At 41.2% G+C, this 16,036-nt stretch overlaps 1 protein-coding gene across 1 annotated transcript in view; it reads right to left on the bottom strand.

Moving 5' to 3' along the window:
- Positions 1-16,036, bottom strand: part of BCAS3 (BCAS3 microtubule associated cell migration factor) — a 589,753-nt gene that overhangs the window by 567,473 nt on the left and 6,244 nt on the right. The window contains exons 4-5 of the mRNA XM_055579668.1: positions 15,937-15,991; positions 7,705-7,780 (exon numbers count right to left, since the gene is read on the bottom strand). Coding sequence (XP_055435643.1) covers positions 7,705-7,780; positions 15,937-15,991 — 131 coding nt within the window. The remainder of the gene's footprint in view (positions 1-7,704; positions 7,781-15,936; positions 15,992-16,036) is intronic.

Genomic DNA, 16,036 nt, shown 5'->3' with positions numbered 1-16,036 from the left:
ATACCTGCATCTCCTGCACTACAGGCAGACTCTTTACCACTTAGCCACGGGGGAAGCCCAATTCTCTTTACATCTAACATTTAAATGTTCTTTTATAATATTCCATTGCTTTATATATACATTATCTAATCTGATGCACAAAAGTCCTGTTTTATACATAGAGCAGGAGCTGATTTCATTTTATCACTGACAAGAACAAGTTCGGGGAATCCCTGGTTGTACGGCCGCTAGGACTCTGTGCTCTCACTGCTGAGGGCCCAGGTTCAATGTCTGGTCAGGGAACAAACATCCCACAAGCCATATGGTGTGGCCTAAAAGAAAAAAACTTAAAAAGAACAGGGGAGTTTCCCAACCCAGGGATCAAACCCAGGTCTCCCACATTGCGGGCAGATTCTTTACCAGCTGAGCCACCAGGGAAGCCCAAGAATACTACAGGCGGTAGCCTATCCCTTCTCCAGAGGATCTTCTTGATCCAGGAACCGAACCAGGGCCTCCTGCGTTGCAGGCAGATTCTTTACCAACTGAAACAGGGAAGCCCCCCCACCCAAAAATAAAGAACAAGGTGGGTATAATTTACTCAAAGCTGAAGAGCAATCTCAGAACTCTTGATATTCAGTCATCTTTGTACCACAGCTACCACCTTGATCACAGGTTGTCACTTTTAGAAGGCCTCAAATGCCACATATAAAACACTGAGGTCATTATACAAAAATCTCCTTTATCTTACTTTAGGTTCTGCTTAGTCACTTGTGCTCTTTTTCTTTCTCTGGATGGTGGTAGAGCAGACTTCATTACTTTTATGTGAAGCTCTTAATTTTGTAAAAACTTTAGGTTATTCTTCAGAACTATTACAGCTTTAAGTAATCCTTATTCTTTGACTTCATGTCTTTTATCATACCATCACTGGTTATTCTAAAACTGCTCTTTACCTTTTTCACTGGTTTCTTTTTTCTCCCCTAAATATGGACTTTACAGTTTTTCCTATAGAGATATGTAGCATTTCCTCTGTGGTTTTAGATAACTACAACATTTTCCTTTGATTCACTCATCCTTCAACAACATGTCCATATTCACTGAGAACACAGTTGTGGCTGCCAAGGAGAAGGGAGGTAGAGGAGAGAAGGACTGGGAGCTTGGCACTAGCAGATGTGCCAAATATATATAGTATTATATATAATATAAAATTATTATATATAGGATGGATAAGCAACAAGGTCCTGCTGTATAGCACAGGGAACTATATTCGATATCCTGCGATAAACCATCATGGAGAAGAAGATGAAAAAGAATGTATAGATATGTATAACAATCACTTTGCTATACAGAAGATATTAACACAACTCTGTAAATCAACTATATTTCAATAAAATTTTTTTACAGTCTATCTTATTTGTTAACCTCACCTATTAGCACACTCAGTATACTCTCCCTCCTTGGAAAACTGTTTGCACTTGGGAGGACGAGAGGCGGATCCTGGACTTTCTGCTCACCTCAAAAATCAAGGTGTAAAGTAAAATTAATTTTCCTCCCAAACCAGCTTCTTCTGTATTTCACATGCATGTTGATAGCAGCAATATCCTACCAACACCCAGTCTAAAATCTGGAAATTCACTTTTAGTAGTGCTAACAGGTGAATGAGGGGCTTCCCAGGTGGCGCAACGATGAAGATGCTGCCAGTGCAGGAGACGCAGGTGGTGTGCATTCGATCCCTGGGTTGGGAAGATCCCCCGGAGGAGGGAATGGCACCCCACTCCAGAATTCTTGCCTGGAGAATCCCACGGACAAAAAAGCCTGGCGGGCTACAGTCCATGGGGTCGCAAAGAGCTGCACACGACTGAGTGACTGAGGGCACACACGTGCACACAACAGCTGAATGAGGATTAAGGCTGAAATGCTCATTTCAGCCAGAAGATCCCCTGTGCAAAGATTCCAAGGTATAAAAAGTTCTCTGCTTTTAGTGACTTTTGAAAGGCAAGTGAGGTTAAAGTATAGATATTGAAGCGTCATAGTTAGATGGGAAACGATTAAGAGTTTGAGGCATTTGGGGATATCTAAGTGAAGATGTCTAGAAGGCCACTGAAATGGGGACCCAGGCACACTAGGGCAGCAGAGGCTCACAACCTCTGCTCTCCCTGCGGCCTCACACGCTTCCTGCTCTGCACCTCCTCCTTTTCTGATTACTGATCTTACCCCCCCTGCATCAAGCACAGGGACAGGCACATAACCAGCTGGGCCAGTGCCAGTACCATATCCTTGGCCACTGCAACTATTCCCATAACTGGAAGGTAATCCAGACTGAACATGCTGGGCTGCCCAAAGGACTCTTTTTTCCTCTTTGATCATAAAGTTATGAACAGAGAGCTTTGAGCAATCACTGCTCCAACCTCGTTAGAGAAGTCAGAGAAGAGAAGTAAGCATCAGAGAGGAGCAGTGAGAAGCGAAAGACTCAAGGGATTAAGCCACTATGCTTCCCAGCCATGGGAGCAGGTTTAAAAAGAATACCATATGGAAAACAGTACGGTGGTTTCTCAAAAAATTAAAAAGAACTTATGAGCCAACAATTCCACTTATGGGTATTACTCAAAAAGAACTAAAAGCAGGGACTCAAAGAGGTATTTGCAAAAATAACTGCTAAAAGCAGCATTCTTTGTAAAGCCAAATGGTGGGAACAATCCAAACGATCACCTATGAAAAGATAAAATGATTAAAAAAAAAAACAGAATATCACACAGACTTAGAAAGGACATTTAGACACATGTATGATATCACATGAGAAACACTGGGCTGGAAAAAGCACAAGCTGGAATCAAGACTGCCGGGAGAAATATCAATAACCTCAGATATGCAGATGACACCACTCTTATGGCAGAAAGTAAAGAGGAACTAAAAAGCCTCTTCATGAAAGTGAAAGAAGAGAGTGAAAAAGTTGGCTTAAAGCTCAACATTTAGAAAACGAAGATCATGGCATCTGATCCCATCACTTCATGGGTAATAGATGGGGAAACAGTGGAAACAGTGTCAGACTTTATTTTTGGGGGCTCCAAAATCACTGCAGATGGTGATTGCAGCCATGAAATTAAAAGACGCTTACTCCTTGAAAGGAAAGTTATGACCAACCTAGACAGCATATTATAAAGCAGAGATATTACTTTGCCAACAAAGGTCCATCTAGTCAAGGCTGTGGTTTTTCCAGTGGTCATGTATGGATGTGAGAGTTGAACTGCTGAGCACTGAGGAATTGATGCTTTTGAACTGTGGTGTTGGAGAAGACTCTTGAGAGTCCCTTGGACTGCAAGGAGATCCAACCAGTCCATTCTAAAGGAGATCAGTCCTGGGTATTCATTGGAAGAACTGATGCTAAAGATGAAACTCCAATACTTTGGCCACCTCATGTGAAGAGCTGACTTATTGGAAAAGACCCTGATGCTAGGAGGAATTGGGGTCAGGAGAAGGGGACGACAGAGGATGAGATGGCTGGATGACATCACCAACTCGATGGACATGAGTCTGAGTAAACTCTGGAAGTTGGTGATGGACAGGGAGGCCTGGCATGGTGTGATTTATAGGGTCACAAAGAGTCGGACATGACTGAGCGACTGAACCGAACTGAACTGATGATATCACTGAATGATGCTGCTTATGAGGTGGCTTAAGTACTTCCAATTCAGAGACAAAGTAGAATGGTGTTTGCCTGGAGTTAGTGAGAAGGAGAGAATGTAGAGTTGTTGTTTAACGGGTATAGTTTCAGTTTTACAAGATAAAAACAGCTCTGGAGATTGGTTGTGTAACAATGTGAATGTATTTACAACTACAGATCAGTACACTCAAAAATGGTTAAGAAAGTAAGTTTTATGTTAAGCACATTTTACCACAATTAAAACCTTTTTTTCCCTTAAACTGATCACATGCAACTAAAAAAAAAAATCCTGTTGAATAGAAAAATTGATATCTAAGTGTATTCTTAAACCTTGATATTAGAACTGACCAACTCAGGATAGTAAGAATTACCCCCACAAAGGCTAGAAAGTTGGCAGTTCTTATACTGGAGCAAACCAGCTGATTAAACCTGATGTGTTTTGGGACTCTCACTACATGCTCACCTTTAGAGAACGTGACAGAAAATGTCAGGATATTAACCTGCTTTGGCTACTTCTTATATCTTTTTCAGTACAGTGAGTGCCTCAAGAAAAACAATCTTGGGTATAAACGAGACTCCCTGAAAGCAGAAACAAAACGATAACCATGACACAAAGGGCCTTAATCCTCCTTCTATTAAACTCCAACAGTCGCAGTCTCTACCGGACACCAAACCAGATTAGGAACGGAGATACCTAAAAGGATTCAGGAAAGGAGAATCCCAATAACCCAGATTCCTCAGAAGTATCTCTCCTATAAGCTGTTACCTACTCCACCCCCAACTCTGATAAGCCCGTAATCAAACGGGCTGCAACCCTGCGGCAAGGGGCCAAGTGGCAGCATTTAATAATTTCATGATGAAAAGCAGAGTTCTCAGGCCTGTTGGAACAAACAGAAAGGAATCACCAGAGCACAGTTCAATTCAATGACTGCAAGTTTTAAATTAACAGCTAATAGAGTTTCATTAATATTATAAAATAACTTAAATCTATGGACAGGTAAAAGACTTCTAAATTGTTTTGCCAGAAAAAACTCCAAGTCTAGCAAAGAGAAGCCTAAATACCTAACACAATCTCTGGGTACCCAACTGCTCTACAAAAAAACAGGCTGCTGAGGTACTATGGCTGCGGCCAGAAGCAGCCTCTCCACTGTCTCCCTTACGATGTCATGACAGACAAAAGACAATGATCAAGGAATCACATCCCAGCTGCGGAAGACAAAACCAGGGAAGGGCAGGATGGCTGATCAAGAATCTCTAATGCAACGGAAAAGTGGCAGAGCTAGTGGTAAAGAACCTGCCTGCCAAACGCCAGAGACGCAAGAACCCACGTTCAAACTGTGGGTCGGGAAGATCCCTGGAAGAGGGCATGGCAACCCACTTCAGTATTCTTGCCTGGAGAAACCCATGGACAGAGGAGCCTGGAGGGCTCCAGTACAAATAGTCTGCAAGAGTCGGATATAACTGAAGCAACTTAGCACGCACACACACAGCCTTCTTCAGAGAGATGCTGGACTTTCAGCCAGGGAACCCTACTTTTCCTTTCCCATGCCAAATTTTCTTTCAATCATAAATATCTCAAAAGGTCTGCCATACAAACACCTAAATAAAACATTCCTAAAGAAAGAACACAAATAAGAGGCAAATCCAAGAAATGCTGTAAGAGACTGGGGAAGTTAAGGATGATCCAGTATCTTGGTAATATTTACTATGGCTTTAAAACACACACATACCTGTGTGCACATGCACACACAGCCCCAGGGCCAGAGATGATAAAAAGAGTATCCATAAAAATCCAGGACAAAATTTCATACACTATCAATATGACATAGAAAGGAGAGACCAAAGGATATGGGAGTGTGCTAAAGTATTTAACACGAAGATGTATAAATTTAAAAGTTTAATAAATCAACTAAGATACAGGATACTCTTAAGGACAACCATTATAAGTTCAATAGAACACAAAGTCCCAAATAAGTGGTATCCATTTACATTTCCAGATGCAAATGCATTGCACTTCAATAATGCAAAGGCTTTATAAAGCATTATTACCCCAGCAATTCTTATTTGCTGTTAAAAAAAAAAAAAAACTTTCCTAAAGATTATTTTGATGACATTTTTAAAGTTAATTTTGTGAATTTTTTTTTTTTTGACCATGCCATGAGACTTGTAAGATTTTAGTTCCCTGACCTGGGATTGAACCTGGGCCCCAGGCAGTGAGAGTGCAGAGCCCTAACCTCTAGACTGCCAGGAATGTCCCAATTACGTGATTTTTTCTAAAGTCATTTTACGGCTGACATAAACCTTTTAAAAATCAATTACTTTTAACACTCTGCATAAGCTTTATAATTTTTTGCTATTGTCTAATATTTTCAAGACCATGACCACATTTCCTTTCTTATTAAATCAAGAAAGTCCTCTAATACATTGACATCCACAAAGCAAATACACTTGCAGAAGAGAAAAGAGTCTGAATTCATGAGGAAATGGTGACAGGAAACAAAAGATGACAAACACGTAAGTAGTTCTTAATAAAGAAGGGAAAGAAGAAAAGGAAGAATACACTAGCAACAAGGAAATTTGACAGTCGTGAAGAGAAAGGAAATTTTGAATATAAAAACCTTTCAGAGAGCAATACTGTAGGAAGAGGTTATGTATCATAAATAACAACCTATACAAATGAATGTGTTACTCTGCACGGACGGCATAACAAGTTGCCATGTAAACAAACCACCTGACAGAGAATCCAAATCCAAAAGAAACCGATCTGTGGAAGTGACAGCCTCCCGCATTCTGGACAGTAGTTTTTAAAGGAAAATGCGGAATCTTAAACGTCCCAGAGGAGACAAAGTCTCAAGAGTAAGGTACCTATCAATGTCCAACTAGGAAATGAAAACAAGTCAGTGTATTCATAATTGGGAACTAAATACAGACAACTGGTTCCACAGATGGTGGCCTACTGAATTAGCAACAGCAGGAAGCCAATACCACCCCTAAGCCAGAAGACAGGGAGGAAAGCAGGGTGCTGGGGTTGCCCCACAGAAAGGCGAGTGGAGCTGCCCAGGGGAAGAGAGAAGCACGGAGGAAATGCAGCTGCCAAACGAGAGGGAGAGGGAATAATACTCTCCCTGCTCCCATCCTCCCTTCCGATCTCCTACCAGTGCCTCCCAAACTCAGCCAGAAGACAACAGACAAGGAGCGGCTCTTTGCAAGAGGGAGCAGGAAGGAGCAATGACATGGAAGGAAGGTGTCTGAGAACAAACAGGCCCTGGACTGGCATAAGTTCTGCTCAGGAATATAATGTTTTTAAAAAATAATTTCCCTTTTATTTACTTATTTGGCTACACCAAGCCTGGGCTTCCCTCATAGCTCAAGTTGGTAAAAAATCTGCCTGCAATGCAGGAGGCCCAGGTTCAATTCCTGGGTTGGGAAGATCCCCTGGAGAAGGAAATGGCAACCCACTCTAGTATTCTTGCCAGGAAAATTCCATGGACAGAAGAGCCTGGTGAATTACAGTCCATGGGGTCACAAGAGTCGGACACGACTTAGTGACTAAACCAAACTAGCACCACCACCAAGCCTTGCTTGCAGCATGCAGGATCCTCAGCTGGGACACTCGAACTCTTAGTTGCAGCGTGTGGTATCTAGTTCACCAACCAGGGATTGAATCTGAGCCCCCTGCACTGGGAGCACAGAGTCTTAGCCACTGGACCACCAGGGAAGTCCAGAAAAATATTTCAAAGTCTAAAAAGTTCAACACTAATTTTTATTGTGCTGTTATAAATCCCATACAACGGACCAAACTTGAATTAGAAAAACTTTTTTTTCTAAGAAATTGTTATCTTACTTGGACTTAAAGTTTAAGGCTAGGCACTACATGTACAGTGACTCTAAGACTTGTACAATATTAATTCTAATCAAGTTTCTCTAGTTGAAAATAAATGTTTTTTGAAAACTTAAAAACTCTTAATTAAAAGTAACCTGACAAAAGGTAAGGGTTCTCTTTTTGGAATCAGGTCAACCTCAAACATTTAATTAATATGCCCCCCCACCAAAAGTTAAAAGCATACCATTTAAATCTGCATTTTCAAATCTGACCCAGACTATTTTCTCCTTTTCTTCTGTTAGAGGTGTTCCACTGTAAGCCTGTATAGTAAACAGAAATATTTGAATGAGAATGTTTTATAGCACAAATACTAGTGATGTTCAAAACAAAGAGTAATTGAACCCCTCCAACCTCACCAATCCTACATCTTGAGAACTGGTACATTTTGTAATATTTTTATTTTCAAAGAAAGCTATCTAGGAGTCTGATAATCTTGGTCGGAAAAGGGTTTTTAGCCTAAGAACTGCAGAAACCTAAAATACAACGATCAGAGTCTACTGGAAGTGTCACTATAATTCAAAGACACTCAAAAAACTCATCTCCTTTACTGGTCAACAAATAAAGCTGAAGAAATAAACCAAACCACCACATATATTGATTTAGTTTCCAAGTGTTTAGGATCAAGCAATTATACTCTACCTAAAATTATCAAGATCATTCCTTTCCACTAACCACCAGTTCCAGGTGGAGGGTGCTGGCCAGAGTTGGGGATGGAAAAAACATATTACTTTTTCAGTCTCTTTTGCCTCTAGACCCAACCTATAAGCTTTCTTGCAAGCCCATAAGGGTCACGAAGATAAGCACAAACTGCTGTGAAGTCACTGGGAAAGAATCAACAGTATCCACCAGCATTCTTTTTACAGTGAACCATTTTTAAAGTTTTTATTGAATTTGTTACAATATTGTTTCTGTTTTATCTTTTGGTTTGTTGGTTGTGGGGTATGTGCGATCTTAGCTCCCTGACCAGGGATTGAACCTGCGCCGCCTGCACTGGCAGGTGAAGTCCTAACCACTGGAGCGCCAGGGAAGTCTCCCTCAGTATTCAAAGGGAGTCATCTCTCCACAAAGCAAACGCTTTCATTTAAAAGTATCTAGGTTTTCTAGGTTGTATACACTTGCAAGCACTGAGCATGTCAACAGAAAGCTGCAACATTTTCAGTTATACAGTGATACTCAGTTCACATAAGTTATTTAATATAAACTGTATCAAAAGTTTACAAAAACTACTATCCGATATATAATGTGTTATACATGACTTGCTTTAAATTTCCATGTCACTTTACAGCCTTTTTCTGTACTACACAATGTTAATGGCCACTAAAGATATTACTAAAAGACAGGATCATTTTAATAGTAGGTTTATTAAACAAAAAGAAAATGTTATCTTACACATTCATGTGATTTCAATTATCTTTGTTTAAAAAAAAACAACAACCTGAGATATGTATAGTACAATTAATTCCTTTGGAGAAAAGGAAAATCTGTACTAGAACTAACTAATTCATCTACTTTATCTTCAACCATCTCATCCTCATCTTCTTCCTCTTCTTCCTGTCTTGCTCTCTTATCCTTGAAAACTCTTGGAAATTCCCTGCGTGTCCAGTGGTTGAGAAACCACCTTCCAATGCAGGAGAGGCAGGTTCAATCCCTGGTTGGGAAACTAAGATCTCACATGCTGCAGGAGCAACTAAGCCTCAGTGCAGCCAAAAATAAAAAATCTTTAGAAAAAACAAAACAAAGCTTTGCCTATTAAAAATAAAGTTCTCACCTGGGAATAATTTTAGATTATTAAACATAGCACCGAGAGTTCTCATATACCAGTCAACCAATTTCACCTACTAACTATCTAATCTAACCAAATCTTACCTTACCATGGTACCTCTGTCAAAACCAGTGACTTAACACGGGTGCTTTACTACTAATTAAGCCCCAGTTGTTATTGGGATCTCAGCAGTTTTTCCACTAATGTCCTTTCTCTGCTCCAGGACTCAGCCTAGGATACCACACTGCATTTAGGACGACCCCTTTTTCCCTATGTCAGGCTCTCCATTAACCTGGTAAAGCAGTAATACATTTCCAAATCTTCTTCCATTTAGCATAAGGCTGCTTATGTGTGCGTGTGCACTAAGTCACTTCAGTTTCATTGCAACCCTATGAACTGTAGCCCACCAGGCTCCTCTGTCCACGGGATTCTCCAGGCAAGAATACTGGAGTGGGTTACCATTTCCTCCTCCAGGGAATCTTCCCGAACCAGGGATTGGACCCACCTCTCCTGCACTGCAGGCGAATTCTTTACTGCTGAGCCACCGGGGAACCCTTAAGGCAGCTTATCATCTTAATCAACATTCTCCCAATTCCTCTGCAACATTTGCATGATGCTCTCCTTTGACTTCTGGCCAACATGCAATACGAAACAAGGTTAAAAGAGGCTTTTCAGTGGATTGGGATTCTTAAGACTTCTCTTTCCCCTTCGGGGAGAAACAAGACTTTCACAAGGCTTGCAACACTTTTGCTACGTCTTCAGGTTTTCATCTCTCCTCAGCAGACATACTGCTCTCTACTAAGCATTTTTGAGAAAATTCTATGAAGCTGACTGAAGCATATTGCTTGCCTTCCTGCTGGTTGGCATCCTAGAAGGCAAGTGACATCATGTCATTTTGCCTCCCAGCTTTTGATGATATCCTTTATTCATGTTTGAGTCGTTTGTCAGTGAAGTATAGACTCACCAGGTGCCGATTGAGATTTTTTTTTTTTGATCTGTACACACTGCTCTATTTGGCTGCACTGGGTCTTCGTTGCTGCACACAAGCTTTCTCTAGTTGTGGACAGTGGATCTACTCTCTAGTTGCAGTACGCAGGCTTCTTGCTGAGGTGGCTTCTCTTACTGCGGAGCACAGGCTCTAGGCACAGGGGCTCATTAGTTGTGGCTGGAGGCCCCTAGAGAGTGCAGGCGGCAGCAGCTGTGAACGGGCTCAGTTACTCCACTGCATGTGGGATCTTCCCAGACCAGGGATCAAACTGGTGTCCCCTGAATTGGTAGGCAGCTTCCTACCCACTATGCCACCAGGGAAGGCCCCCATTCAGGTTTATCTGCTATCTTACTGGAGGTCAGTGTACTGACACATAATTTCTCCCCCAGCACTGATTTTTAGCCCTCCTTCAGTCAAGATCCAACAGCACTGCTCTCTTATTTAGATTTGAAGGTTTTATCCCATTACTGATACAGGACTTGTTATTTCTCCTTTAATTCCTTATCTGGTTTCTAAAACATACACACATTCATAAGCACAGAGTTATTACTGAATTTAAAAAAACACAGCAACAATCACTGTAGGTATGTTTTTTCTTCACTGGAGAGAAAATAACTTCCATTGTATGCTCTTTGTCAAAAGTATTACTTTTAATTATAGCAAATTATTCTACAGAGACCACATATAATTTGCTTGACTATTACTGACATTTGGGCAGGCTATAATTTTATTTAGATTGATTTGGCTGCCCTGGGTCTTCATTGCAGCATGTGAGATCTGGTCCCCTGACCAGGGATCTCACCCTGGCCCCTGGCCCCCTACATTGGGAGCACGGAGTCTTAGCCACTGGACCGCCAGGGAAGTCCTGTGGCTACAATTTTTCACACTGAAAAATGTCAAAATTTCTCACTCAGAAGTTCTCGGCTGTAACTTTTTTTTTCTGATAATTTTTTAGTAAGTTTTCTTAAGTACAATTATTGAATCAAAGGGCACAGCTTAGGGCTTCTATCAGCCATCAATGACATCTGTTAAACACAGTGGGAATTCACACTATTTGTGACAGCTGAAGAAACAGATATAAGTCTGACAACAGATTTTCTCCCTCTTAGGGATATTTGGAAACCCAGAGAATAATTTTTAGGTTCCATGAATTCAGTGATTCCCAGGATAAAGCAGGAGTTGGAACATAACCTCAGCAAAGATGTATCATTTTCCAAGTGGCTGAATGCAAAATGGCAGATTCTGGATTTGTTGTTGTTCAGTCGCTAAGTTGTGTCTGACTCTTTGCAACCCCATGAACTGCAGCAAGGCAGGCTTCTCTGTCCATCCCTATCAGAGTTTCCTCAAACTCATATCCATCGAGTCAGTGATGCCATCCAACCATCTCATTCCCTGTTGTCCCATTCTCCTCTTGCCCTCAATTTTTCCCAGCATCAGGGTCTTTTCCAGTGAGTCAGCTCTTTGCATTAGATGGCCAAAGTACTGGAACTTCAGCATCAGTCCTTACAATGAATATTTAGGACTGATTTCCTTTAAATTAACTGGTTTGCTCTTGCAATCCAAGGGACTCTGGAGTCTTCTCCAGCACCACAGTTCAAATACATCAATTCTTCGGCACTCAGTCTTCTTTATGGTCCATACATGACTACTGGAAAAACCATAGCTTTGACTAGACAGACCTTGGTCCACAAAATGATGTCTCCAGCTGTTTAAAACACTGTATAGGTTTGACATAGCTATTCTTCCAAGGAGTAAGAGTCGTTTAATTTTGTGGCTGCAGTCACTGTCTGCAGTGAATTTGGAGCCCAAGAAAATGAAATCTGACACTTTTTGCACATATCCCCCACTTATTTGCCATGAAGCGATGGAACCGGATGCCATGATCTTTGTTTTTTGAATGTTGAGTTTTAAGCCAGCTTTTTCACTCTCCTTTTTCACCTTCAACAAGAGGCTCCTTAGTTCCTCTTCATTTTCTGCCACTGAAGTGGTATCATCTGCATATCTGAGGTTGTTGATATTTCTCCCAGCAATCTTGATTCCACCTTGTGATTCATCCAGTCCAGCATTTCACATGATGTACTCTGCATATAAGTTAAATAAGCAGGGTGACAATGTACACCCTTGACGTACTCCATTCCCAATCTGGAACCAGTCCTTTGTTCCATGTCCACTTCTAACTGCTGCTTCTTGTCCTTGCATACAGGTTTCTCAGGAGGCAGGTAAGGTGGTCTAACATTTCTATCTCTTTAAGAATATTATACAGTTTGTTGTGATCCACACAGTCAAAAGCTTTAGCATAGTTAATGATGCAGAAGTTGATTTTTTTTTTTTTTTTGGAATTCCATTTCTTTTTCTACGATCCTGCGGATGTTGGCAATTTGATATCTTGTTTCCTCTGCCTTTTCTAAATCCAGCTTGTATATCTGGAAGTTCTAGGCTCACGTACTGTTGAAGCCTAACTTGAAGCATTTTCAGCATTACCTTGCTAGCCTGTGAAATGAGTGCAGTTGTGGGGTAACCTGAACATTATTTGGCATTGCTTTTCTTTGGGACTGGAATGAAAACTGACCTTTTCCTGTCCTATGGCCACTGCTGAGTTTTCCAAATTTGCTGGCATAATGAATGCATTCACTTTGACAGCATCATCTTTTAAGATCTGAAATAGTTCAGCTAGAATTCCATCACCTCCACCAGCTTTGTTTGTAGTAAGACTCTAAGGCTCACTTGATTTCACACTCCAGGATGTCTGGCTCTAGGTGAGTGACCACATCATCACTCGGTTAACTCGGTCATTAAGACCTTTTTTGTACAGTTTTTTTGTGTATTCTTGGCACCTTTTCTTAACATCTTCTGCTTCTGTTAGGTCCTTGACATTTTCGTCCTTTACTGGGCCTATCTTTGTATGAAACATTACCTTGGTAACTCCAATTTTCTTAAAGAGATCTCTAGTCTTTCCCATTCTATTCTGGATTAAATGTGGAAAAAAGGGACCATGGGTCATCGAATCTGGTCTACCACCTGTGTTCACTGGAGAAGGAAATCTCACCCCACTCTAGTATTCTTGCCTGGGAAATCCCATGGACAGAGAAGCCTGGTAGGCTATAGTCCATGAGGTGTCAAAGAGTAGGACATGACTTAGTTACTAAACCTGTGTTCATAAATCAAGCTCTATTTTAATACAGCCATACCCTTTCTTTTATGTAAAATGCAGTGCTGAGCAGCTGCAGCAAAGACTGTATGAGCTGTAAAACTTCTCTGGCCCTTTAAAAAAAGGGTCTGCCTGACTACTGCACAAGACCAAGAAGCTTTTTTTTTTTTTTAATTTGGCTGCTCCAGGTCTTAGTTGTGGCATATGGGATCTTTAGGTGAAGAATATGAACTCAGTTGCAGCATGTGGGATCTAGTTCCCTGACCAGGGATAGAACCCAGGCCCCCTGCATTGGAACCATGGAGTCTTAGCCACTGGACAACCAGGCAGGTCTCTAGACTATGAAGCCTTTAGGACAGGCACTGAGCATCCCTTAACTTAACACAGCACCTGACTGGTGGCGCCTGCTGAGTAAAGTCTGCTGCCTGAATTTTTGTTTTCTTTCCATAGTCACTAGAATAATGACTTAGACAATGCAAACTTCTTAAATGACTATTCTATTTCTTAGATCTATAACTACACCTTTACTTCCACAGGTACCTAACTCTGATCCCAATCTTCACAATCAATTGCATAGCTCATCCCCTTACTGATGTATAATCCTCATAAAAACTAAGTTAATCTTCCACCTTGCACCATCATAACATTCTTGGCTAAAACCCAATCAGTTTTAGCAGCCCCCTATTTTCAATCTATTGCTCAATCCAGTATTCTTGTTTCTCTAGAAAACTCTCCAACTAGTCCCTCAAAGCCTCTGATCGCAGCCTCTCTCTTCCAGCTGACAAAAAACTGCTTGCTATGCAGGGTTTCCATGAGCACAAAAGGTGCCTTTGAAAAATTTTATAAAGGGGCATTCTAATGGGAAGGTAGACTATCAAGATGTTCAAACGCTCCTCCCTTAGAACTAGCCTCATATCAAGGCTCAGGGGTTAAGAGAAAGGTACAGTTTGTAGAAGACCAAATTGGATTTTGGCCCTGATCGCTCTCTAAGCCTGGGCTATACAAGAGTCTCTACAGCCACAGCAATTCTGCTGCCTACCATCCCCAGCTGGGCAGTTTCCTTCACCATCACATTTCCATTCATTTCAACTGACCCCACTCCCAATGTCCTTTGGAACTTGACTCTTTCACTCTTCCTTTGCTGTGCATTCCCTGAGCAATTAAATATTCAGCCTGTTACTACCAGGTGCAGCACTTACTGATATGTTACTACTATCTCTGACTGTTTCAAGCCACTGACTTCCCTACTTAACCAAGCTCCTCAAGAAAACAAAGCATTTATATTGCCTTACAGGCCCCAGAGATCTTGCCATCATGACCTATTTTTTCATCAAAGTTGACTGAATATAATAAAGGAAGATCATATATGCCTTAATATTTTCCCTTACTTGAAGAATACAATTGGTGTAATACAATTGAAATCTGGATTTTAGACTTTTCCAGGACCTTCTCCTAAAGCTGGGACACTGGATTTATGAATGCCCTTTTTCATCACTACAATTACAGATATCATGCCAGTCGGAACACTGACAGTACCAGGGAAAACCAGAACCCTCCCCCTTTAGGAACTCCACTAACCAGCAACTTCCCAAAGATACTGTTTCTCAAGAATCACCTGAGATTCTTCCTAGAGACACAAGTTACTGGAGGCTGCCTCAATTCCCTTAAGACAAACTCACCTGGAGATGGGGCTGGAAATTATTATTTTTAACTAGTGTGCCAAGTGTTACCTATGTTAATTGAAGTCTGGGTGACGGTGCATTAGAGATGATCCCAGGAGAGTTGCTCTCATTCTTTATTCTCACAGTTACAGAGTGAACAGTAAAGGGTTTACTCTCTTAGAGTAACAAACTGTTGGTCACTCAGTTGTGTCCGACTCTTTGCAACCCCATGGACTGTAGCCCTCCAGCCTCCTCTGTGCACAGAATTCTCTAGGCAACAATACTGAAGTAGGCAGCCATTCCCTTCTCTAGGGGATCCTGACCCAGGATCAAACCCAGGTCTCCCACACTGCAGGCAGGTTCTTGACCGTCTGAGCCACCAGGGAAGCCCTAGAGTAACAAGACAAGCTCTAACTGGCATAAAACTACTGTTCAATATGAAAGTGATACAGATCTGCACTCAGTATTTGGTTAATATAATATCTTGTTAACCAAATGCAAAGCACATATTGCTTATTTCACTTTCAACAGGCAACATTTAAGACAAGAGAAAGATTTTGGAAATAGAACCCAAATAGGCAGTCCCAAGCCCCATCTCTCAACTAGTACCTCAACTTGATTCCTCTTAGGAAATCAAGTTCTAAAGAAACATACTTATGACAACATCAGCATAAAACTAAGGCATAACTAATAGTAACAGCAGGAATAGTTCCATACTACCAGTGCTCGTGATGCTAAAACATCAAAAGTCTTTCTTAAGTTGATGATTCTGGTGTCAAACTCAGGGGACAGAATATTTCAGAACTTCCCTGGCCAAGAGTAAGACATGCTATTCCCGAAACCACAGAGATACTTACCTGAGGCACAACATCTTGCAGAAAAGTCACAACACTTTCCATGTAGGACTGCTCCCTGAAAAAGGAGTGAGATGGAGAAAATTTAACATGACAGCTAAAT

This window comes from Bubalus kerabau, chromosome 4, assembly GCF_029407905.1.
Source record: "Bubalus kerabau isolate K-KA32 ecotype Philippines breed swamp buffalo chromosome 4, PCC_UOA_SB_1v2, whole genome shotgun sequence".
In the NCBI taxonomy this organism is placed as follows: domain Eukaryota; kingdom Metazoa; phylum Chordata; class Mammalia; order Artiodactyla; family Bovidae; genus Bubalus; species Bubalus kerabau.
This window is presented reverse-complemented; position numbering and strand designations above follow the sequence as displayed.